General features: G+C 50.5%; 12 protein-coding genes across 12 annotated transcripts; 6 read left to right on the top strand and 6 right to left on the bottom strand.

The window, feature by feature from the left end:
* Positions 1-322: 322 nt before the first annotated feature.
* ASPBRDRAFT_59531 (uncharacterized protein) lies at positions 323-1,371 on the bottom strand (the record flags this gene model as incomplete). Its single annotated transcript, XM_067628072.1, has 6 exons — positions 323-371; positions 542-657; positions 712-765; positions 915-964; positions 1,194-1,221; positions 1,291-1,371. 6 exons carry the CDS (start codon positions 1,369-1,371, stop codon positions 323-325), a joined length of 378 nt encoding a protein of 125 aa, XP_067473987.1.
* A 99-nt stretch (positions 1,372-1,470) lies between these two features.
* ASPBRDRAFT_137540 (uncharacterized protein) lies at positions 1,471-4,092 on the top strand (the record flags this gene model as incomplete). The annotated part of the gene is made up of 1 exon (XM_067618908.1): positions 1,471-4,092. One exon carries the CDS (start codon positions 1,471-1,473, stop codon positions 4,090-4,092), a length of 2,622 nt encoding a protein of 873 aa, XP_067473986.1.
* Positions 4,093-5,141: 1,049 nt separating this feature from the next.
* Positions 5,142-6,414, bottom strand: ASPBRDRAFT_200732 (ATP phosphoribosyltransferase; the record flags this gene model as incomplete). Its single annotated transcript, XM_067621472.1, has 4 exons — positions 5,142-5,377; positions 5,450-5,587; positions 5,652-6,220; positions 6,398-6,414. The coding sequence occupies 4 exons, from the start codon at positions 6,412-6,414 to the stop codon at positions 5,142-5,144; spliced, it is 960 nt and encodes a 319-aa protein (XP_067473985.1).
* A 490-nt stretch (positions 6,415-6,904) lies between these two features.
* ASPBRDRAFT_48680 (40S ribosomal protein eS28) lies at positions 6,905-7,990 on the top strand (the record flags this gene model as incomplete). Its single annotated transcript, XM_067626140.1, has 4 exons — positions 6,905-7,035; positions 7,179-7,262; positions 7,685-7,940; positions 7,973-7,990. Coding segments are annotated over exons 1-3 (180 nt in total), but the record flags the coding sequence as incomplete, so codon positions are not given.
* Positions 7,991-8,557: 567 nt separating this feature from the next.
* msh3 (mismatch repair protein MSH3) lies at positions 8,558-12,057 on the bottom strand (the record flags this gene model as incomplete). Its single annotated transcript, XM_067618898.1, has 3 exons — positions 8,558-10,033; positions 10,093-11,189; positions 11,271-12,057. 3 exons carry the CDS (start codon positions 12,055-12,057, stop codon positions 8,558-8,560), a joined length of 3,360 nt encoding a protein of 1,119 aa, XP_067473983.1.
* Positions 12,058-12,737: 680 nt separating this feature from the next.
* Positions 12,738-14,528, bottom strand: ASPBRDRAFT_59527 (uncharacterized protein; the record flags this gene model as incomplete). Its single annotated transcript, XM_067628071.1, has 1 exon — positions 12,738-14,528. One exon carries the CDS (start codon positions 14,526-14,528, stop codon positions 12,738-12,740), a length of 1,791 nt encoding a protein of 596 aa, XP_067473982.1.
* An 853-nt stretch (positions 14,529-15,381) lies between these two features.
* ASPBRDRAFT_188123 (Rab geranylgeranyltransferase subunit beta BET2) lies at positions 15,382-17,523 on the bottom strand. Its single transcript, XM_067620116.1, has 5 exons — positions 17,313-17,523; positions 16,851-17,176; positions 16,042-16,779; positions 15,865-15,989; positions 15,382-15,808 (listed from the first exon to the last, which is right to left on the bottom strand). Exons 1-5 carry the CDS (start codon positions 17,365-17,367, stop codon positions 15,766-15,768), a joined length of 1,287 nt encoding a protein of 428 aa, XP_067473981.1. The 5' UTR covers positions 17,368-17,523; the 3' UTR covers positions 15,382-15,765.
* A 999-nt stretch (positions 17,524-18,522) lies between these two features.
* On the top strand, positions 18,523-19,225 carry ASPBRDRAFT_79022 (uncharacterized protein; the record flags this gene model as incomplete). The annotated part of the gene is made up of 2 exons (XM_067629437.1): positions 18,523-18,696; positions 18,890-19,225. The coding sequence occupies exons 1-2, from the start codon at positions 18,649-18,651 to the stop codon at positions 19,223-19,225; spliced, it is 384 nt and encodes a 127-aa protein (XP_067473980.1). The 5' UTR covers positions 18,523-18,648.
* Positions 19,226-20,522: 1,297 nt separating this feature from the next.
* ASPBRDRAFT_48678 (uncharacterized protein) lies at positions 20,523-20,877 on the top strand. Its single transcript, XM_067626139.1, has one exon. The coding sequence runs from the start codon at positions 20,535-20,537 to the stop codon at positions 20,802-20,804; it is 270 nt and encodes an 89-aa protein (XP_067473979.1). The 5' UTR covers positions 20,523-20,534; the 3' UTR covers positions 20,805-20,877.
* Positions 20,878-21,258: 381 nt separating this feature from the next.
* Positions 21,259-23,447, top strand: ASPBRDRAFT_34850 (putative Rho GTPase activator (Bem2); the record flags this gene model as incomplete). Its single annotated transcript, XM_067623279.1, has 4 exons — positions 21,259-21,796; positions 21,854-22,526; positions 22,583-22,677; positions 22,735-23,447. The coding sequence occupies 4 exons, from the start codon at positions 21,259-21,261 to the stop codon at positions 23,445-23,447; spliced, it is 2,019 nt and encodes a 672-aa protein (XP_067473978.1).
* Positions 23,448-24,201: 754 nt separating this feature from the next.
* Positions 24,202-25,489, bottom strand: ASPBRDRAFT_79020 (ribosome biogenesis protein RRS1). The gene is made up of 2 exons (XM_067629436.1): positions 25,339-25,489; positions 24,202-25,225 (listed from the first exon to the last, which is right to left on the bottom strand). Exons 1-2 carry the CDS (start codon positions 25,374-25,376, stop codon positions 24,625-24,627), a joined length of 639 nt encoding a protein of 212 aa, XP_067473977.1. The 5' UTR covers positions 25,377-25,489; the 3' UTR covers positions 24,202-24,624.
* A 298-nt stretch (positions 25,490-25,787) lies between these two features.
* Positions 25,788-27,371, top strand: ASPBRDRAFT_137282 (mitochondrial 37S ribosomal protein mS29; the record flags this gene model as incomplete). Its single annotated transcript, XM_067618876.1, has 2 exons — positions 25,788-26,418; positions 26,485-27,371. The coding sequence occupies 2 exons, from the start codon at positions 25,788-25,790 to the stop codon at positions 27,369-27,371; spliced, it is 1,518 nt and encodes a 505-aa protein (XP_067473976.1).
* Between the last annotated feature and the right edge of the window lie 148 nt (positions 27,372-27,519).

The raw sequence follows: 27,519 nt of genomic DNA, 5'->3' as shown, positions 1-27,519 counted from the left end.
GTTGCGCAGAGATCGGTTGCACGAAGAGACTAGAGATGGGCTCTTAAATTAGCACGTAGCGATTGGAGTTGGATGAGTGGACGGATGCCAATTAGCGTCGGGATAGCCACATTCCGGCGTGCTGGCATGCGGAGACTGGGAACATTTGTGCCAATCCTCAGTGTGATTGAGATTCAAGCAATGGACAGGTCGCAGGCCAATGATGTAGAGCGTAAACAACACAGTCCAGGCTACTTTCTGACTGTACTTCGTAGTTGAAGCAAGTCAACTGTTATGGTAAGTGGGAAGGAAGTCCGACCAGTGGCAATGAGTCCGCCGGCTGTCAGCTGATTGGCGCATCAGGTGCTCCATCTTGATCTTCTTGATCTCCCCTCAAAATTATCTTCGTTCTCATTTGTTCTGTTGCTTCGGCTGCCCGCCAACCGAGAGGAGCTACTATGACGATATGCATCTACTGCATTTGACGATGTGATGCGATGGTTATGCTATTGCCTGGGATATGATCTCATCGCCATTGCAATGGACTGATTCTGTGCAGTACATCGGACATGCCCATCTACGGTGCTCGATAGAATGAACCCATGGACCGTGTGGCTCTTCACGGATGCTCTCCGATGGCTCTCCACTCGATCTCTTGCTGATTCTGCGCCCGTGAAACTAACTAACTAGTTTACTAACTCACAGTATAGTCTGAATGAAGCCCAAGCTGACTTCAGCTCCGCTCCGAGACAGCAAATCCTTCTGGTGATCAGCCACTGACTTAACCTCCGGCCAAGCATCCCACTAACGCTCAGCTATGTTGAACTATCCGGCACTATCCATGGTCGGATCCCAAGAATAACCCCGTCGCGCGAGTACAGCCTGCCTGCTCCATTATTATTGCTTAGAAGCTGGAAATAATCGTCGCAACTGACAGGAAGCTTCTTCCGGAACGCCCGGAGGCTGTGCGGTGGAACCTCTCTTTCTCTGACTTTTTTTTTTGGCCCTCTTGCTTTTTTTTCTATTTTTCTCTTCCCTGCTCGTCATGGCTTATTTCTTTTGCTTTTTTCCCTTCCTTCGATGGTACCTGTCCATTTCTTCCCCTCGTCCATAATTCATTCATTATTATCATCTGTGTTCCGTCCCTCGGTCTCTCGTGCCCCCATTATTGTTATGGTCTCGATCCGCTTGATTTGCTGATCGCCTCCAAGCACGCTTCAGTCTCGCCCCTATGGAGCCACCCTAACGCGAATACGAATGCTCCATCACAGACATTCAAACCGTTAGTTTAGTGCGCTACTCCATAGTAACCCATTTATCTATCCACTTTGACATGTGATGGATCCTAATTGAACTGCCCTCTCTAGTCTGTCTCAACCTTTCTCTTCCCATCTATTCTTATCTTCCCTCATCACTCGATTCTTAAACTCCCTTCCCTGCATGGGTCATACATAATCTCAGCTCTTTCTCCCCTCTCCGCCCACCCTAACCATGGCGATTCCTGCACATCCGGCGGGGACCAATGGTCAGGTCCCCGTCATTGCACACATGTCGCCAGCTGCGGAGCACTCGCCCACCTTCACCGTCAATTCAAGTTCCGACAGTGAGGATCCAAATCTCCCGGACGCCGTCCGCGAAGATGAAGCCAATGAAGTGGTCGGGGTTAGCATTGGTCGCGCCCAGAGCCGTATGAAGGCGCGTCTTACGCCTGCGGAAGAGAAAAGTCGAATGATGGAACGGCAAAGCAGCTACTTCGACACAATCCCGGATACCCCGGAACCGGAGGGTCTTTTTGCGCCCGAAATTACCGACGAACCAGAAGCTTTGCCTGAGGAACCGGCTGCTAAGCCGGGTGATGCTCAAGCCTCTTCGGCGGACTTGGCGGTGCCACAGCGTGACAGCGCCCGGGGATCCAAGGACGGCCAGCGAACCAGCTTCACCCGTTCGATCTTGAAATCTGGGTTACCCCTTCGACCCAGGGCGTGGTCTGGCGACTCCTTGACCAATATACGCCTGAAGAAGTTCCTGCCAGATCTGTTAACTAAACGATCATCGCTCTCCTTCCGACCCGGTTCGTCATCCCAAGTCCGGTCTCGCAGTCAGACCTTGAAGCCCGCATCGAAGCTGGCGCTGGAGCAGGAAAAGGAGGAATCCACGCTGCAGTCCCGGCGCAAGTCGTTCTCCGACCCAGAATCTAGAGATAGCCCCGAGGAGCAAGTTTCTGAACTCGACCCTCTAGGGGGCGCCACGACCGCTAGGCACTCCTATGCGCGAAGACCCAGTACAACAGGCCCACCTTCCCTCCTACGGAGATCATCTTCAGATCAGTCACTATACTTGAGAGCGTCGTCAACCGCATCGTCTCTCGAACAACGTCCCCGTTACGAGCATATTCATTCGCAGGTCAACAGCCGGTTCAAGGCGATCAAAGACAGCCTCCAGGATTCCAGCAGCCGGCTGCTTAGTATGCCCACGCTGCATTTGCAAGACTTCCGAAGTGATTGGGGTTATAGGCCGTTTCTGTCCGATGTAGCTAATCGCAGAGGCCACACCTACGCCACGCCAGACCAGCCGCCCTCTGCTCGGGAGATGCCGGGTGATGATACGGTGACACCTCGGGCCCGTTCTCCGCGGACCAGTATCAGTGCACAGTATCCCAATTTGACCGAGGCCATGGCCGAAATGACCGGTGACGTTGTTGTTCTGGGAGGCTATCGAGGCTCAGTCTTACGGTCCGCCAAGCCGCCCCAGCGCCAACTGTGGGTTCCGATGAAGGTCGGCTTGAATCTTCGCAAGGTGGATCTGGAGGTTGGCCTAAACCCGGAAGACGAGGAACGCATGGAAGAAACCATCATCCCGTCCGGCGTGTTGTCCCATGTTGGCCCAGTCGACATCTGCCGCCGATTGATGAAGCGCCTTCAAAAGTGCCCGAACGCCGTCAACGGGGATCTCCGAGTCCACGATTATGGTTACGACTGGCGATTGAGTCCGCATTTACTGGCTAAGCGACTAGTCAAATTTCTAGAAGGCTTGCCTTGTAACTCCCCAGACGTCCCTCGTGAAAAGCGCGGAGCCTACGTCATCGCCCACAGTCTGGGCGGCCTCATCACACGGCATGCCGTTAATCAGCGGCCGGATCTCTTCGCAGGAGTTCTCTATGCAGGCGTCCCGCAGCACTGTGTCAACATCTTGGGCCCTCTCCGTAATGGAGATGATGTGCTGCTTAGTTCCCGCGTCCTTACAGCCCAGGTGAACTTCACCTTCCGTACCAGCTTTGCCCTCCTTCCAGAGGACGGGCACTGCTTCATCGACAAGCGGACGAAGGAAGAGTACCGTGTGGACTTCTTCTCCGCTCAGGCGTGGGACGACTATCGGCTCTCCCCTTGTATCAATCCGGCTCTTCCGCTTGGAAGCAACAGAGGCTTCAAGGACAATTTGCCTCTTCTTGGAAAGCGCATCTCCACCGTCCTAGGCAGTAAGGATAATCTATCCTCGTCAGATGATGCCAATAGCGAGCAGGCATCACATAATCACACTCAGAATCCTCAAGAAACAGCAAATCCTTCCAGTGAGGCTACCGGCAAATCGGCACCGGTCGCTCCCCCGAATCTGGAGAGCGCGGTAGGACCAACCCCCAACTTCAAGGGTTCAGCCAATACCAAGGCTACCACGACCACGACCATACCCCGTGCGGCAGCCGTGACTTATCTAGAGCGTACTCTAGCAGAGGTCCTACGGTTCAAGCAAGAGCTTGCATTCGACGCCTCGCATCAGTCGCAGAACAAATACCCGCCCTTTGCCGTGCTATACGGCAAGTCCGTGCCCACCGTCTACGGAGCTCGCGTCGAATCGCGCGAGCGCATCCCATACCAAGACGCCTACGACGATCTGGCATTCGCCGCCGGCGACGGCGTCTGTCTTGCCTCCGCGGCCATGCTGCCGCCGGGATACCGGATCATCAAGGGTGGCCTGGTGAAGAGCGACCGTGGACACGTCGGGCTTCTAGGCGACCTAGAGGGCGTAGGTCAGTGTCTTCTGGCGTTAGTCAGGGGCCGACAAGAGGGTGTTGGACTGGGTGATTCTTCCCAGCAACAGTCATCTTCGTCGTCGTGATTTGTCATCCTCCTACCTCTCACTTTCTCTCCCCTCTCAACCAGACAAACACCATGCATGCATACATATCGTCATTGTTATTCCCGACTATGCATACTAGAAACGATACCCCTATCATAAATACTGTTCGCACTGCATCCTGTTTATGACGACTATGAATGAATAATGAAAGAGCTTTCATATGAAATATAAAGTGTATCGATACTTTGTTTGGTTTCTTTTGGAGCTGAACCGGGTCTCCGCCTTTGTGATGTGCAGGGACTACATTCTATCACCATACATTGCTCATGACTAGAATTGCTAGTCTGTATATATGTTACATTACAATTCCTTGGATTGCTTCAAGCATCACTCCTCGGCCGTCTTCACAGTAGAAATTTCACTGAATACTACTAGTAGTTTACCAACTCTGCCCTCTTTCCGTACATGGGTATAGTAGTGATATTATATATCGTCTACAGACATGATATCATGAAAACAGGGATCTAAGAGTTTCAGACCACAGTAGTAAGTAGTACTAACTGAACTGATAAATATTGCCAATAGTAACTGCCAGTGCCAAGGGAAGTAGGCCAGTCAATTTTCAACTGAAAGATCATACTATGGATCCTCGGGTTCCTGCAGGACTGAATGTGCGGGGTCTGATCTGATTTCATCTGATAGGTACTAAGTACTAGTTTTATATTTCTTTTTCCACTTTTTTTGCCCTTGGTATCCTTACATATCTTATACTACGGCGGTGAGTACTTTCCACTTTTGAGGTCATTTGGTAGTACCAACCGTGGCTTGATATGATGTTCATAGCTAAGACTTCAATAACATTGATTAGTAGTACTAGTTATGGAATAGATATGCTATACTCTGGTCATTGAACCTGGTCATTGAACCGTATCTCATGGACTTGATTATACACCGTCTAACCATCTAGGAATTGCCGATAATATTTTGATCACAAGAAATATAATATGATGCGAAAGGAAAGAAACGCGCCCTATACATGAAAAGAAGAAAAGGAGAAGCAAGAAGATAGCAAGGTATGAGTTTCACGCTCAACCCGTTCTCGAGTTGGCGATGTTCAGGACCAGAATATCCGTTGCGCCGACCTTGGTCAGTTCGTCCATGACCGTCGCGATCTTCTTCTTCTCGACCATCGAGCTGACGGCCACCCAGCCGTCTTCTTCCAGCGCGGTCACCGTGGGAGCGCGCTTGCCCGGGGTGATCTTGGAGGCGGTGGCCAGCTCTCCGCGGGGGATGTTGTACTGGCAGAGGACGTATTTTTGGGCAGCTGCAGAGAAGAAAGATACATTAACCGGACTGATCGGGGGATATGGAAAACAAGGAGCAAGCAGGGACTTACTGATGACACCGCGGATACGGGAAGCGATCAGGTCAACCAGAGGGTTCTGAGTCTTCTTGGACTTGACCAGGACGGAGATGGTCTCGACGACCGTGTCGATGGCCTTGAGACCAGCGGCCTTCATGGTCTCACCGGACTCTATGGACGTGGTTAGTCGTTGAATGGCCTAATAAGGCTGCGAATGATGGGTCATTAATCATACCAACAAGATCAACGATACCGTCGGCAACGCCCAGAGCGCAAGCAGCCTCAACACTGCCGCCGACATACTTGATCTTCGTGCTGAGCTCGCTCTTCTCAGCGTCGCTCTTGCCCTCAAGCTTGGCAAAGAAAGCCTCAGTGAGAGCAGTGAAGCTGGTAACGACGTTCCGGCCAATCAGCTGCTTGGCCTCAGTGATGTCGCCCTTCTCCGGAACCTGCACCTGGAGCTTGCAAGCGCCGAAGCCGAGGTCCATGATCTCCTCCACATTCGAGACTTCACCGCGGGGCAGCAGCGCATCGTGCTCAGCAATCTGGTCGCGTCCGGTGATACCAAGATCCACGCGGCCCTCACCGACGAAGGTGGGGATATCTGCGGCGGGGAGGAAAATGAGGGCAATGGGAAGGTTCTTGACCAGGGCGATGTCCAGGCGGGTTTCGCGGCGGAACTGGATGTCGCAGCCGGCCAGGAGGTCCAGCGTAGCTTGTTGGAGACGGCCCTCTGTATATGGCAAGGCAGGCGTTAGTCCGGTGCTTGGTTTGGGGGCCAATGGTAGGTTGGACCGTTGGGGGCTGTTTTGCGGTCAGGGAGAGTGAGTCATGGCGGGAGACTTGCTTTTGGGGACAGCGAAGAGCAGTCTTCCTTCGAGGCTGTAGGATAGATGTTAGTATGAGTACGAATATATGTATAAAGCGAATGAAATAATGTGATCGTGGGGTCCAATGCTTGCTACGGGGCAATTGACTCACTGGTTGACGAGATCCATACTGACGATCAACGGCGCGGGGTAAGCCGGCAAGGAATTGGAGATGACAGGAAAGAAAAGAAAAGGAGCAATTGAAGGATTAGAAGATGAGTCCAAGATCCAAGAGACTGTCGAATATCCTAAAAAAGGTATTGCGAACAGGAGAATAAGAGTTAAACAGAGGTAAGAGAGAGGTAGAGGGGGGAATCAGCGGCGTGGAGGAAAGGAAGAAGATGCCGCAGAAAAGAGTCTGAAATCCCGTCATCGGAGGGGCCAAATTTCATACCTCAGGCCAGTACATTCAGGGTTATTTGCTGCCTGATATTTATGCCTAGTATATCAGGCCACAGAAAATAATGATTACCTCACCACCGGCCTGACATTCCAGGCTTTTGTGACTGCCTGACGGCTCAGGCCACATTAGCCCTGAGCCCTCGCCTTTAGCCCAAAACAGAAACCCAACCCACACAAGCCGCAAATCCCTCGATTTTCACGAACGGCTTCAACTTCTGCCAACCCCCCCCAAACGCCATCTTCACGCATCCCGTCAGTCCTTCGCTGTCGTCAAGCCCAACTCCAAGATGGATTCCGCCAAGCAGCCCGCTAAGCTCGTCAAGGTCACCCGTGTCCTCGGCCGTACCGGTACGTCGTGAATATCTCAAATCTCCGAATTTCGATGCCTTCCGCCTGGAAATATATACAATTGCGTTGTTTCGGCGACGGGCGTGGATGGCACCTTGTTGCTTGAGAGCAGAATTCTAACGAACATCTTTTTCTTCAAATAGGATCCCGTGGTGGTGTCACCCAGGTCCGCGTCGAGTTCATGGACGACACCTCCCGCAGCATCATCCGTAACGTCAAGGGCCCAGGTATGCGATTTCTCCGTTGATTACAATTGATGATATATTTTCTACGGCTATGGTGGTGGCGCTGGTTGGTTGGACCCGAATCGAATCCATTTTCCTTTGAAGAGAAAGAATCCCGCGAGAAGAAAGGCAAAAGAAAAAAATCGGAAAGTGCACACGCAACGGAAACCGACAACAGAACAATTGAATGAGCGAAAAGGACGAATCTTCGAAACCCAACACAATGCACGCAGGAATTCAAGAGGGGGGAAGTTAAAGGAACCAGCCAGTATCGCGGGATATTCTCTCAACTCCACGGGGAAATGTCGCATTCGTTCCATCCATCCAGCCAGCCAGTCAACCAACCAAGCAGTCGCCCCGTCATCTCAAAACCCATCTATCGCACACATTCAAGCTAACCAAATTTCTCTTCGTTCGCAAAACAGTCCGTGTTGACGACATCCTCTGCCTGCTCGAGTCCGAACGCGAGGCCCGCCGTCTTCGTTAATTTCCTTTACCAACTCCGAGTTTTCGTCAAACATCTTTTTCCCTCTCGAGGCTATGTACCCTTGCTTGCGTTGGAAATGATTCTGGGAGGTCGGGAAGGCAAAAAAGAACTATCTTATCTTATGGGCTGATGCGGCATCCGGGTTGTTGTGACTTCGTTTTGTCCTTTTGTTGTTTTTCTTTTATCATTCCTGTCTTGTGTGTGTCCAGAATTCTTATGACTTTGCACTGGACTTCATATAGAGAGAAAAAGAGAGAAACAAGAGAAAAACGAGGGCTATCAACCTGAAATACAAAAAACGAAGGAAAAAAATTTGAAATCCCCACGGGCGCGAGGTGATCTTCTATTCATCAAGTCTCTGTCTAGATTACCCCCCTTTTTTTTTTTCGCTTTCCTTTAATTGTCCGTTTTTTCTCACCTCGTGTTGCACCCACGACGCGCTCGAATCGGATGAATCCTTTTATGAACTTGCTCAGTTTGGATTTTAGGGTTTGGTACGAAGCCCGTGGAGTAGACGGTCTGGGATGGCTCTATCTATACCCTGTGCCGGTGTTTCGTGATGGCCCTGGGTTGGGATTCACCCGTTGTTTGACTAGAAGTCCATTCCGCCTGTTGCCCATCGTAGATTTCACTGCCCGATGTGTAGAAGATGAATGAAACAGCAGTGTGGAGACTCCGCTTTTCACGAGTCATTTGATTGATGTTCATAGATCTATGTCTAAAAGCCTAACAAATACTTTCGTCATGCAACGCCGACAATACGCTCATCTCATATAGAAAGGCAAACAAAATCCATCAATATGCTTATCAATCACAGCTGCTCTGCGCTGCTGATGAGACGCTCAATCATATTTCCATCCTTGGAGCCTTCCATGACCTCTCCGACCGCCGTCACAAGACCAGCCAGTTTCCGTCGGCGGATTTTCTCTTCCAGTTCTTTGCTCTTCTGCCGGGCTTGGTCCAGCAATGGCCCTGGCAGGTTTGCTAATCGCGCGACATTCAGCCCGTAGCTGCGGTGCGCCACGCCCTCACCAACCTCATAGAGGAATGTGATCTCTTCGTCTGTTCCGGTACCTGACTCGGTGAAGCGCATGTGCACATTGCGTAATTCGTGATCTGCGAAGGAATGGACCATTGAAGAGAGATGCTGATAATGGGTGATGAAGAGTGTAAGGCTCCGGATTGACCGCACCATGTAGTCAAGGACAGCTTGTGCAATTGCAACGCCATCGTGCGTGGACGTGCCTCGGCCCAGTTCATCCAGAATTACAAGTGACCGTGGAGTCGCTTGCTTGAGTATGTCCGCGGTTTCGGAGAGCTCAACCATGAAGGTAGACTCGCCAGCTAGCATGTTGTCGAAAGCACCCATGCGAGTGAACACAGCGTCCAACATACCGAGCTTTGCCGACTGCGCGGGAACATAGGAGCCTATTTGCCCCATGATGGCGATGAGGGCTACTTGCCGTACATAGCTGGACTTACCGCCCATGTTGGGTCCGGTGACCAGAAGGGCGCGTGTCTTGTCGCTGTCTAAGTCGATGTCGTTTGGTACATAACTGTCCAGCAAAAGCTGCTCGACCATTGGATGACGTCCCTGTTCCACTTGAATGCACGTATGATCCGTGTATTCGGGCTTCACATATCCCGGCTGACTAGCTATAGTCGCCAAAGCTATCAGGCAGTCAAGCGTGGCCAACGCCTGCACACTATCCCGGAAAGGTTGATATTTAGTTGCTATATCGGCGAGAAGGGATATGAATGCCTTGTCACAAGCCGCGGCCAATGCTTCTTTATGTTGGTCACGCTGTCGCATGAGTTGGATGACTTCAGGTGTATGAAATCTCGAGACTTTCTTGGTGCCGCTCACTTTCACCCACGATGCAGGCACACGTTTGATGGAAGCCGAGCTGTTCTCGACTTCAATCAAATAATCAATCCCTGCAACGGATTTGTATTCAACCGTCTTCTTTCCAAGCTTCTGGCCAGCAACAGAGCGATGCTCCTCTAGCTCATGTTCAACACTTGCAATGCCGAGCTTCTGGTCGCTAATGTCTTCTGTTTCCTCGGCTTCGCGAAAGAAGGCGTATTTATCATCACTTTTCGCAGCATGCATATTTATCTTGTCCAGGAAAGCTATAACATCTTCCAAAATTGTAGGGAGACAAGTGATCGCCTCATTGATAGCAGTAGATGCAAAACCGGTATCCGCAGGTGACTTCACGTCAGAAAACTCCTGCGCAATCATTTGCATCGTCTGCAAAACAGTGAGGAGTTCCGGTCGAGTACACTGATTGTCTTGTTAGTCTTTACTTAAGGGTGACAGTCAACCCGAAAGGAAGTACCAACCTTGCCGTAATAGATCCGGATCAAGCTCTTTTCCAAGTCGCTCTTGACCTTTCCAAGTAACCCCTTCAGCCGTTCTACCATTACTGTCTTTTCTGGATTCTTCAGCTCTTCGACGGCGTTCACCCTCTCTTCCAGTCTCGACTTATCCAGCAGAGGACGTCCAACCCATTTCCGGAGCATGCGCTGTCCAAACCGCGTTTGTGTCCGATCAAGTGTCCAGAAGAGACTGCCTTTAGTCGTATGATCCGTTTGGTTCTGATATATCTCAAGGCTCATCAGAGTGTTTCCATTAAGAAGCATGTGTGATCGAGAGGAAAAGTGTTGGAAGTATTTAGTCAACTCGAAAACATATTCCAAGCCATATTCTTTCATGTGCTCGATCATAGACGAGAGGCAGATAGTCACTTGCTCTGGCAGATTGAGTACCTTCTGAAGTAGGCTACTCGCCTGCGCATCATCTGCAGCACTGGCCGTCTTCATTTTTCCTGCATAAAAGCTGGACACATGGCTGTGTGACTCCGCGGCGGCAGTTTTCGACTTAGACACTCTTTCCACGCGGGTCTTGTCACCGAACACGTTCAACTTGCTGCCCGAGAGATGCTGAACGAGCTTCTCCGTAGCCTTGGAAAGCTCGCCAACTATCAAAAGCTCACAGGGTGCAATATGCAGCAACCTGGTTTCGATCTCGCTCCTCATGAACCCGTCTTCGAAATCGTCATAGACTATGTCCCCTGTAGCTGGCTGGACAGCTACAATTCCCACTTGAACCTTCTCATCATTGCCCCAGCCCTTTGCATTTGTTTCGGTAATACATAGCAAGTAACCAGTTGCTGGTGAAGCGCCACCAGATGCTGCAGGCATAGGCCCTCCTAAGCCCTCAGCATCGTCGATATAGGTACCTTTAGTGTACAAATTTGTGAGCTTTCGCACGAAGGGTGCGTTCCGGTTGTCGCCAGCTGCTTTCAAAGCAGCAGTCTCGATTTGTCTTACGACGCCGACCTTATGACCTGCGGCGACGAGGCGCTTTACATGGACGTGTAACCTGTGTACCGGTATGCTAGCGGAGGCGAAACGATCGAGGTGTGCTTCGGAAGGATCTAGAAGCCAGAAGACCTACGTTAGGCATGATTCAATAATAAAGCAGAAGTTGAGAACGGAGGCGACGGAACCATACTTACGTTCGTCAAATCTGAGTTTTCCAGGGATGCAGACTATAGACAATTCCTTTGCGGCGACCCTCGCATCTTCACCAAAGAATCGGAACTTGTAGCCGACTTCAACTACTAGAACCGTATCCATATGCTTGCGCTTTATGTCGATGACTTGCTTCTCCATGGGTGTAAGCTTGCTTCCGCCTTTCTTTGCAGCAGCTTTGCCCTTAGCTGGAGGGGGTGCTGATTCCTCCTCATCTTCGGGCTCAGCACCCTCCTCGGGAGTAGCTTCACTGACGGCATTTCTTCCAATACCTATGAGGCAGTCCGCACCACCCAACTTCCGCACGAACTTCTGGTGTAACTCTTCTCTCTCCTTCTGTCTTTGCCTGGCCTCCAAATCAGCTGCCTCCCGCGGCCTTTCTGCTCCGATGTTCACCGCAGGTGAGCTGCTGAACTTGAATATCTCAGTCCTTTGACTACTATTCGACGCCGGGGGTCGCTCTGTGGTGGAAGTGGATGTAGGATTCGGAAGCTCTTCTTTGCGTGCGGGGTGAAGGCCGTTCGTTCTAGCTCTTTTAGGAGCCGGTGCCACTATATCATCCTCCTCCTCATCAATCAGGGCGGTATCTTCCTTTGGCGCTCGTTCCTGATTGTCCGTTTTCTCGGGAGCAGCAGCTTGGCCTTTCTCTTCGGCGGCATTGACTGGTTTTTGTTGGGCTGTTTGAGGTTTCTTTGTGAAGAAGCTCGCGATAGTTGACTGCTTCCGCTTCACTCCCGGTGACGAAGAAGTCTGCGATGAGGGAAGAGGCATTTTCCTATAGCTCTATAAGGACACCGAGGGGAAAGGGTTCGCCGTGGCGGTAGCACCTGCTGGTCGCGCCCTAGACGTCCAAAAACAACCTAGAGCCTCTGTATTCATATATCTCGCATCAAACGAATCACATCAAACGGGATCCGGAGCCAAAGAATTGGCCTTAGCGTCAAATGCGTGTCCGCGGCTCGGGGACCTTGACGCGTACAAGAGCTCCGTCACGCCGTCACGCGTAATTGCCTTAATTGCACTTGAGAAGATGATATAATCATTTCTGCCTGAGGCATAAATATCTACTGGACTATTCCGAGGCATCGAAAATTGTATTGTAGTAAAGTATACGCATTCTCTCTCCCTCACCGTCCTTCTCTTAGTATAAGCATAACATCTTTGGCATCCTTATACATAATAGCATACTAGTATACAGTGTCAAGGGCCGTCGTCTGACAGTTAACGTATAACAGCTACCATTGAGGTTTAACCCCAACGCAATACCAGCCACCCAAGTCTCCATACCACGTAACGGTAGCCCTTGTATATAAGGTGAATGCAAGGCAAGCTACAAAGGAATGGCTCTTTCGGATCTTAAGGCAAATATGATCGTACAAGGACCGTATAAATAAATGGTTAGACCCGCAGAAACCGGGCTCAACTCAGGGTACCCAGGCAAGGGCCAGAACTTAGAACGAGCTCCCATCCAGGTAAAGACGGCCAAATTCGCTTTCATCAACGTCCGAAATCGTTGACTCGGGTGAGCCCAGCTGTGGCTCATACTGGTTGCTTGGTCTATGTTCTGGTTTCGGAGTATACATTGGACCATCGTCGGCGAGTAACCGGGGGAGTGAAAGAGCCAAAGGGTTAAATGAGTATCCAGTGGGGCTATCCTGGTTATCGAACGGTCTGAAGCCGACTGGTCGATATTCCCCAGAAAAGTATTGCGGTGGGTAGCAGATCTCGCCGGTCAAAGTCTCCGTGAAAGAAGGAGAATGCCAGTCCATCAGAGGATCAATGCGGCCGCGAACGTCTAGGAGTGGTTCAATGTTCTCCTTATTCATGATCAAGCCATGCGCTCGTCCAGCCATTGCGGAAGAGGTATCATCAGGTGATAGTGGATAAGAATCCGGATGAAGTGTGAAGTCTTTCAAGAGGAATAGAGGATGGGAGGAAGCCGACGCCATAGAATGAGTTCCATCGCCACGATGAGGATCTGTAGAACCCACGTTTCCCCGATCTGGTCTATCGTGAAAGACGGTAAATCCGGTGCGAGGTTTGACTTTACTCCCTTTGAAAGACATTTCAAGTTCTTCCATATCATCCCCGCAACTGCCATGGCGAGGAGGCCGCTGAGGCACTAGAGATGCCTTGAGGAATTGTATATTACTGCCTCTTGTATCTCCATCCACCGTTTTCTCATTGCGTTTGGTAGTATTCCGGTTTCGTTTCCTACTTTGTCCACGTTGAATATTAGGATCAACTTGAGAGAGGACCCTCTTGGGGCGATTTACTCGTCGTTTCGGAATGGGCGTCTCCCCTTTGAGAGGGCTGCTGTCCTCGACATTACCTGAGATCACACGCTGCTTTCGTAAGATTCCGGTAGGAGAAAAAACGAGTTCCGTGGGTTCCACACAAAGGGAAGTCTTCTCCATGAGCTTCAAGATGCTTTCATCCTTCTTCTGATTGCGTCTGCGTCTCATCTGTTCGGTAGCCGAGTCAAAGATATCCATTCCAGGCCACAGCACCCCCTTCAGTCTGGCAATTTCATCTGCTCTTTCCTTCTCCATATCATTGATGGTGGGAAAATAAATGTTGTCATTGTCATTATCGTCGACAAATGGATCACAGCTGTATTGGGCGGATGACTGGGGAGCCACATCTGCTTCGTTGTCCGGTCTCTTCGCCCAGTACAATGCGGTCTGCACCGGAATGTCCTCATCCTCCATGCCCTTCATTGGTTCTTGCTTCCAGAGGCTGCATAGAGACTGTGCTGTCTTTGTCGGTGAGGTTACTGGGGCCAGCGAATGGTCTTCTAATACAGGATAAGTATATGTGAGACTATAAGGCGGGTCACCAGGAGCGTCATTGGCTGAAGAGTATGGCGTGTTCATATCTCCGGCCTCTGGTTCTGCAATGACATAAGAACGAGAGAGGCGCGGGTCCAGATAATCAGGGGATACTGGCACTGGAACGTCATCAGTCTCGTTCTCCGTATATGATTTCGCGTGTATCTTTTTCTTGCGGGCTTCTTTCGAGGACATCCGATCCGAAAGCAACTTTGCTAAATTGTTTCTCTTATACCATCTGTCATATTCACGTAGTAAGGCCACTGCTTGCTGCTCTTGATGACTGCGTACTTGAAGATTGAAGTAGTGGGACAAGTGTGCCTTCGACGAGATATGGGTAAGCAAGTGCGACACATCGCTGAATGTGGGCCGTTTGGGGCAGATATTGCACAAAAGTGCAGCTGCATCCATTTCGGAAAAGGGCTGCAATAGGGTCCAGCTTCGATTTCTGGGAAAGATATCGAAGGAAGTAACAAGGACTAGGAGTTTCTCTCAACGACCGATGTGATAAGCCGGCCTTGGAAGGAAAGGATGAGAAGCTCCAGAAGTAAAGGCGTTACAGGAAGATGGGGGACCTGCCCGGCTGACTCTCCTTCACTGTTGACTCACAAGTAGAGAAAGAGCTACCAAGACAGCTTTCTCTAGACAGGCAGGTATCAGTCATACAGGCAGGGGAGTAAATACAGTAAGCCAAACGACTGATCATAGTTGACCCTCTTACCGTCTGCTAGGCCTCTATCATTCTGGGGAAATAACTAAGCAATGCCAGTAGTACTAGTACAAGATATATAAATATGTAAAACTCCGTCAGTAGTTACTAGCAGTATCATTTAAGTGGCTGGGTGGGTGCAAAACAATATTTCAGTATAGGTGCCGAAAACGCAGTCTTGTATGAAGCACAGTCCTAGTATTGATTCGATGATACAATGAGTTCGCGCAATTAGAGTGAAGTCATAGCCATAGGCAAATGTAGTATTCGTAGTATCTGTGTCCTATAACCCAATGCCATGTCCTAGTAAAGTACTAGCATACTAGGAGACAACAACTTCGCAGACCTAACTAAATACCACTTGTTCATCTGTACACTACTACTTCTACTAGTTTTCATTCACCAGTACCTATCTAAGAGTGTTTTTGCTTTATTTGGATAATCTCCTAGTGCCAGTAACTAACGAAAGGTGCAGTATTGATCAACGCATCCATAGTAAAGGTAGAAGCTTGCTATACGGCCAGTAAATGCTATGAGCCTTTCCTGTTTGCAGATGAATTGGACGGTATGTAATCAGCATCTGACATTATAGAAGAGCGTCGGATGTGACTAATGGCTGAATAGACTACTATCTCCTCTAAACTTTCCTCCAGTCTACTCCAAGGATATAACAGCTTCACTTATGCTCCGTGTTGGTTGACTAGCTACTGTATAACTTGACTTTGGTTACTATCATGTGCCACTGTGTCTTAACAGCCTTTCCATAAGGCTATTGTGAGGGGGTATGAAGCGGAAATAAGTCACAGTGCCAATCACTTTTCTCCTGCCTTGTATCCCATAATCCATGGAGATAAAGAACAACGGGTTATTAGATTGCAGGAGGTAAGGCCTACGTAAAACAACAGAGCGCTAGAGGTGATTTCACCACACAGCTTGGTATTACCGTTGCAGATATTTCTGTGTTATTGCCTTCGGCATACAACTAAACGAAAAGGTCAGCTATCCGCACTACCGCATTGCGGGGCTTGCATAACTCACTAGACTGGATCTACTTCATGGATGCCATTGAACTTCAACAGACTCAAACCGGCGATGGCGAAATGGGTATGAAACACATCAACCATGCTGCCTGGTCTGTCTCCGATACCCCCAGCCTCCGAATCCTGAACTGGGTCAGTGCCATGCCGGCAAGGCCACAGCGAAGGGATAGCATACCTGACAGCGCAAGATGAAAGCAGAGAGCTTGCCACTATCAATCCAGTGGAGTTTGTCGATCATAGCTAAGCTAGCACCAACCCACCAGCTATAGCATGCATCGGGTAGTTTCTCGGGCCTTCCGTTCAGGCCACCATTTTCGACCTGTCTTTCGCTGAGCCAGCCTCCAAGACGGTCCTTGTTAATCAAATCCAGCCGTCCGGCAATTGCCAGGGCTCCTACGCAAGTGAATATTTGACCGGCATGTGACTCAGCTCCAGGGTGGATGCCATAGCCACCGTCCAAGTTCTCACACTGCTGGACGTAGGAAACAGCTTTGGACACATCGACTGTGTGAAGGAGCCCAAGAAGGGAGAGGGCATTAAACGCGCCGTACAGGAAGCGTGTATCTCTCTCACCCCACTCATCACCCATGAAAGCGCCAGTGTTCTTGTCCTGTAGCCCTGCGATAAAAGAGCCGACCTTCTCTTTTCCGCCTAGACCGCGTTTCTCCAGCTCATCCACCGCGTCTAGTGTTACGAGAATCTGCACTGCTGACACTGTGTACAGCATGTGTGCATCATGGCCCGGGGCTGCTCCGAAACCTCCATTCTCCCGTTGACACGAGAGAACGAAATTGATGGTATCATCACGAGGAAGGGCATTAGGACGGCCAAGGAGATGTAGAGCTGTCAAGCCCCAATACACCCCATTCAGGCGAAGGTGTTCAGTAAGCCAATATTCTAGCTCATCCCTCCTCTAGCATCACCTGTCAACCATCTTCCCCATCATGAAGAGAAGAACCATGGTTATAATAAAGAATGACGCACGCTGTCCAAGTTCTTGATGTAATCCACATGTCTTTCGACACTAAGGTTCAAGCTGGATTCCGTCCCAGCAGCCCTACCAGGACCCGAAACTAAGGACATTTCTGTGACCGGATCACTGGAAGCAGTGTGATTAGTGGTTGAGCTTCGACTAGTCAAGAGCTTCTTGCTCGCGCTAGAGAGGTAAGCCTTATGCGCTGTTCCGACCAAGGCCACGATGCTTGTGCCTGCCAACACAAGGGCGATCAAGGCGGAGAAGCAGGCTCGAAGCTTGGGGGTGGCAAACACAGGGTCGTCAAGGAAGGCAACCGCTGCACGTGTCCCCCTCACTGCAGATGAGGTTAGTATGAGGTGGTCTTTGGAGGTTAGTCGTGGACGACTCGGGAAGCTGGGAAGGCAAAAAAGCAAGCTTCGGGGGAAAAAGTTGTGTGTGTGGTGGTCGGGCGGTTGGAGACGAGGGCTGACCATCACGTGATAAAAACGCCACCGGGTAAGCCGCTGGGCCAAAAAGCGGGCCCATTGTTTCAGCCTGGCGTTTAGGGCAGGATCGCCGTCTCCCACGGACAGCGGTGTGAAACCCCTGAGCGCCAAAGACTGCTTGCCCCTGGGTCCCTGCTCGCTCAGAAATGTTCGGTGGCTGGCCCTTGTGCCGATGCCATGGAGGCCGGGCTCCCGCGTCCCACTCTATCTAGTCTAAAGTAAGTAGGTCAAAGTAAGTGCAAAGCAAGTTGGTGGCAATGTCAATCAAATTTGGTCGAATGCACGTAAGTCCAAGGTAGGCAGGTAGTATCGAGATATTTACCGAACGCAGAGGAATCCTTGTGATGATGAGCACAAGGTGCAGAACTGCAGGTATGAATGGGGAATGTGGGTTCTGTCTCTACTACTCCGAGTCTCCGACAGTACTAGCTAGGCACAATTACGTAGTGCCGGGCTATTGACTCGGTATGGCGTAGTTAGTAGTCATATGAGTGAGTCTTCCACTGTCCCACGTGTAACTATGCCTTCGACTAGTCTAGATACTAGTTACTACTGTACTATGTATCTATCTAGTAGGTACCCTCTAGGCTCCAGGCAAAATTCGCTAACCGGGCAACGTTCATAACGTTTCCGCATAAGTGCAGTGAGCTACATGACCCTCACTCAACGTTGATGATAGGTTCCATTGGTGTCTAAAGCAGTAGTAGGTTGTTTTGATGTACTAATTACTAACTACTGAGACTGTATGGAAGCACACTACCTTTGCTAGCCGGCAGCGTTGAGTTGACATCTCCACCACTGCAACAAAGCGCTAGACCACCAGAGGTTGAAGGCCGCGTGCTCTCTGTGGCAGCGTATAATGCCCCGTGGAATCACCGGAATATACTTATACTTCACACATGGAAGCGCCAAAGTATGTTTATTTTCGGTTCAGCATTGCTTACAGAGGCAGAGCATCCTCCAAATGACAGGTTCTAGGGTCGTGGGCCTGCTCCAGTGCTCTCTTGCCTTTTCTTTCTTTCTTTCTTTCCTCTTTTTTCTTTTCCTTTTTTTTTTTTTACTTTCTCATTGTCTATATTTAGCCATCCGGAGTGTACCGTACCCAAGAGGCACAACCAGAAAGTGTAGACATATGGTGCTATAAATGTCATTGGTAAAGCGGGGCAATAAGACAACTGATAAACATCATTTATTCGTTCAACGGTGCCTAGCAAGTCAGTAGTACCTAGGTACGAGTTAGACTATCCAGGCACCGAGGGCGCATTATTTCCTTCTTTCCTATCATCCCCACTGACTGTATCAAATTTGTCTTGACTGTACCATGGTTGAACACCCATACAGCTTCAATAATCAGACCACTTGCTGGGAAGTTCAATATTCAGACATTGTCATCATTTAACCCGGCCAGACATTGATTGATTTTGTGAACATGAACAAACGACAAAAATTTTTCGCATCATGAAAATTTTCGGGAATAACCTACTCAACAATGGGGGCCCGTCTGCGGAGCCGACACATTACTTTAGTGCCATAAGACTCTTGGACTACTGCATACTAAGCAGCCAGATAAGGTGCCACTCAATGCTATGATGGGCCTCCGCGTCAGGTACTCGTGTCTTCCGGGTGCATCTGATTTGGCCCTGCGACTGAAGCCCCGTCCAGCGGTCCTTGGTCAACCAATCCACGGTCGCAATGGCTGTCTCTTAGACCGGGCATGCATCATCCCGCCCAAGGCACCAACTGCCAGACCCGATCTTTTTTGGCCAGTCATTGTCACCGCTTCAAGTGTTTGGATGGGTCCTCCCGATCTTTCGGTGTATATCCCAGTGGCCTGTACACCGTCCACGCAGGAGGTGGCCATTGCAGCCCGGGGTTGCCATCATCACAAGGGTTACTAGTCTACTGCGCAGTAGCGTGCTCAGGGGCAACCGACAGGCACGAAAGATCACTACTTTGTATAGTCTACCTACACAACGAAATTACTGACTCTTCCACAGAGTTCCCCTCTCTCCTTCGCTTACCTCTTTTTGTCTTTCTCTTGCTAGTAATGGAAATCGATGTACGGAGTAAATGTAGCAAGATAGTTCAGAGTTCATTATAATGTTGGATTTGAGTTTCCTCTCGGACAGCCTCTCGATTTTCTCCCCATGGGAAGTTTAACCATTCCATTTCGCCCCCCCTCTCCCCCAGCTGTAAGGTACTTGGGTATTTCGAAGACTATTGCAGATATTAACCCATCAATACGTGGGTTGGACCAACGTCATCCTCCTGGTACCAGCCACGAGTTCCTTTCCCTTTTTAACCTCTATTCCTCAAATTTGGTTTAGGGTGTCGCATAAATCCTTCACTTCATATTTTCTTTAGACTATCTTTTTTTTTTATCTATTGCCTGCCAATATCTGGCTGTCGCTTGCAGTCTGAAACTATCTATCAGTAAGAGAGCATCTTCAGCATTCTTTCTTCAGGAAGAAAAGTACCATGCTAAACCGTCCTTACCTGTTTTAATTACAGACGTTATCCACTATCCTTTTTTCGCCTTACTATTATTTTATTCCTTTCCCCGAATCCAAGGGCATGCCATCCATCTAACTTATCTGGTTTGTCTGTGCACTAAAACGATAGGCTTTCCATAATCCCATAAGCACTCTGAAGCCACCCAGTAACTATTCCGGAGCCTTGCAACGCTATCTCCACTACCGATTCCCCCCTTAAAAAAAACGGAGGCTTCTTAGCCTGACACACAGCCGCGCTTGCATAACACCGTCCAGGAATGTGTCGTCGCTGCGACATTCAAGTCTGAACACTTCCAACACCGTGCGGACTCGCGCTCTTGCGTTTCTTTGATCGCTTCTACCACTTCTTCGGGAAAACCGTCAAGCGGACGCCATTTCTTTGTTCTTCTCCTTCCCGGTTCCTGGTCCTTTATTTTTATTCTTTTTTGGCATCTTCATCATCGCTTTTGGATTAGCCAGCAAAATCGCCGACACCTACGTACTCGTCCCCTTGGTACGCCGACCGCCCTCTTCAACACCGCTCAGACACACAAATCGAGAATCTTAGGCGAGCGTCTGTTTTCTGCCTCTGTCACCACATTCAGTCCCCAGGAGCAACAGTTCGCATCGCTGTTCGGTCGAAATTGTCGTGGGAGGGATAAGTAACAACCGGAGGGGGAGTCTCCATCTAACATGAGGGGCGGCGCAATCTGGTATGTGTGTGGTGACCTTTTTTTTTTTTCTTATTTGGGTCGAATCCTCAATCGAATGTTCCCTATCTCTTCCCTTCAGGAACAACTCATTTGCCCTGAGACTGCTGGCTCTTTATAGAGGAATGGTGTTTCAATGCTCTTTGGGGTGTAGCGCTATCCAAAAGATCCCTACTCCACGATCCTGTACCAGTGCACTGTCTCCCCTGTCATGGTCCTCTCAAGAACGCGTCTTGATTTCCTATCCTGCTGACCACTATGCGCCCTCATATTAGAACTATCGCCCCGAAATATAACCACTTGCCGCAAAGCAAAAGCCCCCTTAAAGCTCAGCGAGTCCAACCTATCCGGAAATATTGGCCAAGGCTGGTCCGGTTCCAATCATTTCCTTTTCAATATTCATACACCAATCCCAAATATCGGGCATTCGCATTTCTTTTGCCAAAGGAGCGCTAGGATATTTATGCTCCCCGAGACCGATTCTTCGGCCCTCTATTTGAAAAGGAGTAAGTTCTAGAATCAGGAGCTTTGCCGGGAGCCGGATCATATCCAAATTTAGCACAATTATGAGACCTTATGGATGCTAACCTGTTTTCGCCTCTAGATTCCTTTCCATCGTCCACTTGGTGTCGCAGCCGATCCTTGACGTACCATTATTTTTCCTCAGCCCAGGCCGCGCTCCGGTTCATCTATTCAGGGTCACCTGCTGACCCGCGATTGACACTTAAAATGCCATCGAGACAGTCCACTGTTCCGAATTTAGATCTAAGCACTTCCACTCTGCAGGCGGATGCGAAGATCTCGTCTCCACTGACGCCCGGTGCCCAAAGCTCCGAGGGGCCAAGTCCCCTGACACCCCGTTCCCCCAAGTCATCATCGAGCTCGCCCTTTTTCAAAGGGGCCACTATCAGACCCGTCACACAAGACTCGAATAGCAAGTCGAGTAGCCCTACGTTTCCAGCAGCCTCTCCGGGTATTGCCCCTGCGGAACCAGCTACTCCGGGTATCACCGCTATACCCCAGTATCCTCCTTCTCCGAAAGACACCCCTAAGCACACGCGTGATCAGTCACGCTCTTTCTTTGCGAACCTCAAAGCACCAAAGTCATCACATCGGGCTCAACGGTCGGATAGCTCAGGGAATTCGGGCGAAAAGCCCAAGAGCCGCGGTAGTTCCAGGGACCGCAAAACTCAAATCTCAACAAAACTCTACGAATCAACCCCTGATCTGCCCGGTGCTATTGAGCGGGCAGCTCAAGAAGAGAATCGTAAGTGAATATGACCAGCCATAGATCTGTTTCGTGCACTGACAAGCCCATTCATAGGTGGTGACCGTGCGGAGGAGAAGTGCCCCCAACCAGCAGAGGTGAAGAAGGTGGGCACCGAATCGGAGGCCTTCAACCTAGCCAAGAAGAATAAGCCACGCTTCGCGAACCTCCTCTCTCGCTCCCGCTCGATCAGGCTGGACGACTCCTCTATGAACAGGATAGCAAACCGACGCCCGTCTACTAGCTTGATGAGGCTCGAAGAAAGCACCCGGAGGGAGGTACAAGAGCCCCCGAAGTCCGCTTCACGTCATGAGCGCGGGATCAAGACGGCTGGGAATCCTACGGCTCGCAGTTATACCGCCGACCGTCCCGCAGATTATCAGAACGGCCACCACATGCGTAAAGATAAATATTATGGGGGGTCGATGGTTCCATCCGCTTCATTGAGCCAGGTGTCAGGCGCATCTGCTGCGCTATTCAATAACCTCAAACAATCGTCCAGTGGTGCCGCTGATCGTATCGGCAAGGCTGGGAAGGGTTTCTTCGGCAAGATTACCAGAAGCGGGAGTACGAATGAGCGGGAGCTTGTGAACGACGACAATTATGTCTGCTCGGTCATCAATCTGCCACTCATACAACAAGCAAGACGGACTCGAATCGCAAAGCGGCTTGAGGATTGTAGAGACAAAACCGAGTTCTGGATGCCTGCTCTACCGTATCGCTGCGTTGAGTAAGAAATATCACGAAACCGTATGTCTGAGCATGGATTTGCTAACAACATACCAGTTATCTCAATTTCAAGGGATGTGAAGAAGAGGGACTCTACCGAGTCCCGGGGAGTGGGAAAGAGGTGAAGCATTGGCAAAGACGTTTCGATACAGGTACCTTTCTTTTGCAAACCCTGGTTCACTCTCATCGAGTCTGACGTTTTCATTCAGAACTTGACATCAATCTTTTCGATGTGCCAGACCTTTATGATATCAACACTATTGGCTCGATGTTCAAGGCTTGGCTTCGTGAATTACCAGATGAGCTCTTCCCCAAGGAGACGCAGGCCATGATCGCTGAGAAATGCGAGGGTGCTACGACCGCGCCACAAATGCTGAAAGACGAACTTTCGAAATTGCCGCCGTATAACTATTACCTTCTGTTTGCCATCACTTGTCACCTGAACCTCCTGCACTCCTATGTCGACCAGAACAAGATGGACTATCGTAACCTTTGCATATGCTTTCAGCCTTGCATGAAAATCGATGCATTCTGCTTCCACTTCCTTGTCTGCGACTGGAAGAATTGCTGGCAAGGCTGCTGGACGGAAAAAGAATACCTCCAAATCGAGAAGGAAATGGATGAAAAGGAAAAGGCGGCCCAGGAGAAGGACGAGGCAATCCACGATTCTCAACAAGTTCAACAGCCTCAGCAAACACTGCAATCTCTGCAACCTCACCAACCTCAGCAACATCAAGCTCCACAGAGCGACGAAAGAGCCGTGTCTTCCGGCAGCAGCCAAGCTGGACAAGAAGAAGAGCCACCGCGTCCCGAAATACCAAAGAACCGCAAACAGAAACCAAAGAACATTGAGACCTCGCATACGAGGAGCATATCACAGCTTCCCGAACTCGGCCCACCGCTCTCCCCAATCCGGATCTGAACAACAACCACCATAGAATTTTCACCAGCGATATTCCCGTACGCTGTTATTCACCATCATCTATTTCCTTGTCAGACTAGGCTGGCCTACATGCCCGAAATCCTGCTTCACCATGTGTAAGGCCTGGGACTGGATCCGCAGGTCGTGCATAATGACTGAAATTATACCTTTCGATTGTGATCCGGCTCACACACCTTTTCCCAATATTTTGCTCTAGATGTTGGTGCATGCGTGAATTCCCAACATTTTCCTCTTTATGCCTTCACCAGTTATAGTTCCGCGACGATTTTCCAGCTATATTGGGCCATCATCAGACTGCATGCCTGGCGCCTTGGAGTCGGTTCAGTTCTGGCCTACATGATGCTTTGACTTTGTTGTACAAATCTTTCTCTTCGTCTTCTCTTCAGTATTTGCTCAACCCCACTTCCACCTTATGGCACCCTTGGCGACATATTTCCTTTAGAGCCCCCCGTTTTTTGGTTCTTTCTGGAATCATCATATGCGTGTATTTCCTTGTCTCATTTCTTACAGGCTTATTCATCTATTGATTCCCCACTTGAGCTATGTTACGGTGCGTTTCCCCCCGAATTTGGCGACTCATGATCCTTTTTTTTTTTTTTGTGGTCCTTGCTTTGTACTATTTCTCAATCCTTCGGCGTATATCGGTACATAGCTGTAAGATAGACCAATGACAGGCGATGCATCAATACAAAAGAAAAAAAAGAGGATAAAGAAAAAGGGTGGGAGATTTCTGGAAGGGTGGATGGTCTTTCCGTATTCGAAGCATAAAGATGCGTATCTACCAGTGGTCAAGTACTAAGTACATATGAGGTCAAGTAATAGCCCCAGTTATGGTGCGAACCCCGTAAAGGATTGAAAAATGAGACAAACTTATATATAAAAGGGGATAGTAAAATGTGATATTGCTTTTCGAGCCCGGCGAGACAAACAAGTCCCAAACCAAAGGCAATATTGACAGACATCCAAGCCCAGCGACTCCAAACCGAACGCCGTAACATTTGAGCCCCAGTGAAAGAACGAAAAATTAAAACCAAGGGCAAGATCCGCAAAATCTCGGTTATACGGCCTCGACTCTTGTCAAAAATCGTTATCAGACACAACAACAACAACAACAACACACACAGCACATAATACACATCTTCGGTTCCTTTTTTATTTATCCACCACCCGACTTCCTGCTCTTGCGCTCATTCGCTCTCATTTTCCTCTCATTACGACGTATCCTGTCTTTGCGTTCGGCGCGAGATAGTCCACGGATCGAGCTTCCCTTAGCGGCCGCCTCTTCTTCCTTCTTCCAATCCTTCTCGTTCACCTCAACAAGCCATTCATCATCGGACTTGTTCTTGCCCTTGTAACCCCAGCGAGGAACCCACTCGCCCTTCTCCTCATCGTAGACCAGCTTCTTGCGACGCTCCTTGTCGGCCAATGCGGCGCCAGGCTTGCTGCTGTATTTGCCAATACCCTTCTTGCGGGCGAACAGCTCCCACTTGGTCGGGGGCTTGGGGGTGGGGAGAGGCTTGAAGCGCGGGAGGACGGTGGAGGGGGGCGGGAGAGTCAGGAGGACACCCTGTTGGGAGGAAGTGATGGGGCAGGTGGTCAGGAGCTGGTTGAGAAGAGACTGGGTGCCATCCCGGGCTGTAGCCTTGAGACTGGCGTCCAAGGGTTCGGAACGGTTGATCTCGAGAGGGTTGGGGTCGTTCGCAAGCAGATGACCGAGGTCGAATGTGTATGGGGTGGGCTTGGAGACAGTCACAGGGCTAATGGTTTCATCATTGAACGATTAGTATGAATGTTTGTTGCATGTTCAACGGAGTTTGTATAGATAGAGGATAATCTTTCCCCACGCAAATGGGGGGTGAAGTCGACTTACAGTCTCTCCGGCTTAGACTTGGTGTCGGTGGACGCCATTTTCAATCTCTGTCGCGCAACTGGCGAACAAGATACTCTGTAAATTGAGGTTGAGAGTATCACACAGGGACTCCGACGAAGAAGAATGGAGAACTGGGCGCAAAGGAAATAAGTGCTTTGACCGATCGGGTAAAGAGGAAAAAAAAAGTTCGGGAGATAAAATCGCCATGCTGCTTTTAGGTAAACCACACCGCCTTCTGTTCCAGCGGCACTGGCACTAGACCCAAAGGGGCAAGGGAGGAGGAATCTGAGTCGAGGCTCCAAAATGTGCTCCGAATTTCAATCCATTCCATGTCTTTGGGCGACTCCTCCTCCGCGCAATCCTCCGCTCCCACCCCCCATCCCCGCCGCAATCCATCCCAATTGACCGATTAGAACGCTGGCCACAGCGCCAGTGTGTTTCGCAGCGCGATGGTTTCCTCCTTCTGCTGGAGCTGCCTTACGCGGCTTCCTACCGCTCCCCGAGCTATCCTTCCGCCGACATTAACAGCACAGCGAGTAGCAGCATTCCACTCGTCAACGCCGCTCCTCGCGGGAGCTAAGAAGAAGGGCGATTTGCCGGTGGCCAAGTACCGTCAAGCCAAATCCGCCAAAATGAAGAAGAAGAAGCCCGTTGAGAGGACGCGTCCTCCGGCTGTCGGAGAACGCAGAGCGCTCCGCAAACGCATCGTCCTCAGCAACCCTAACGCTCTTGAAGTCGAAGGCCTGCAGGACCTCTCTGCGGAAAACATGGTGGATGCGCGCCTTCGTGGCTCCATCCTGGGTCTTCCGGTACCTATGCTCGATCAATTGCGGGCTGTTCAGGCCTTCAAGCCTAAGCAGGGCTGGTCTATATTCCGTCGGCCGGGAACAGTGGTGAGGCGTGAGACGCTCGAGCTTGGAAGGCTCATTGACGGTATCTCTGCTGAGGAGGGTGAAAACAAGGGAAGAGTCGTCAGGAAGGTCATCACCGGTGTGAAGGGCTCCGGAAAGTCCGTCCACATGCTGCAGGCCATGTCTATGGCGTTCACCAAGGATTGGGTTGTTATTACGGTTCCTGAAGGTGAGATCCGTCATGAGTGCACTAATACTAATGCTACTGCGCAATGAATACTAACAACATCATCAGCCCAGGATCTCGTCATTGCCAATACCTCCTACGCACCCCTCTCCGATGAGAACCCGAACGTCTATGTCCAGAACGATGCCACCGCCGCTCTCCTGTCTCGCACCGTCACCGCAAACCAGAAGGTTCTGTCGAAGTTGACCGTCTCCCAGCCCCATCCCGCCCTGAAGACGGCCGTCAAGCCCGGCATGACCCTCGAGGCTCTCGCCAAGCCCGGTATTCAGGACCCCGCGGTTGCTTGGAACGTCTTCCAAGCCCTGTGGACCGAACTCACTGCTACGGCCCCGGCCGCCGGCTTCGAGAAGGGCTTCAAGCCCCGTCCCCCCATGCTCGTCACCCTGGACAACATGGCCCACTGGATGAAGGAGACCAAGTACAACAACATCGACTGCAAGCCCATCCACGCCCACGACCTCGTCTTCGTTCAGCACTTCCTCTCCCTCCTGAAGCCCAGCAGCGAGGCCGGAAAGCCTTCCCTCCCCAACGGCGGCATCGTTCTCTACGCCACCTCCGGCTCCAATAGCCCCACCATCTATGGCTTTGAAATCGCCCTCCAGCAGCTCGCCGCCCGCCAGGCCGGCGTGAAGCCTTCCTCTCCGGAATTCCCTCAGCCCGACCCGTACCTCAACGCAGACAAGCGCGTCCTCGCCGTCTTCAACGACTCCGCTTCTACTAAGTCCCCCGTCCCCAAGGACGGCTCTCTCGAGCTCCAGACTATCGGCGGTCTCACCCGGGACGAAGCCCAGGGCTTCATGGAATACTTTGCCCGCAGCGGTCTCCTCCGTGAGAACATCACCGATGCCTGGGTCGGCGAGAAGTGGAGTCTGGCAGGTGGTGGTGTCATCGGTGAGCTGGAGAAGCTCGGTAGACGGCTGAGAGTCATTGCATGAATGGGTCTGTCTGTTCTCTTCTCCCCCTCCCCTCCCCCTTCACACTCCCATGGCGTGCATTAGAACTCTGTATGTGTATGTAAAGATTTATACTGGCTTGCCATGTTGCGTTTACTGTGTTGTCTTCTCTCTTCCTCCCCCATTTTCC

The sequence above is a fragment of the Aspergillus brasiliensis genome, assembly GCF_001889945.1.
Source record: "Aspergillus brasiliensis CBS 101740 unplaced genomic scaffold ASPBRscaffold_19, whole genome shotgun sequence".
Classification (NCBI taxonomy): Eukaryota; Fungi; Ascomycota; class Eurotiomycetes; order Eurotiales; family Aspergillaceae; genus Aspergillus; species Aspergillus brasiliensis.
The sequence above is the reverse complement of the archived record's forward strand: the minus strand, read 5'-3'. Positions and strand labels throughout refer to the sequence as shown.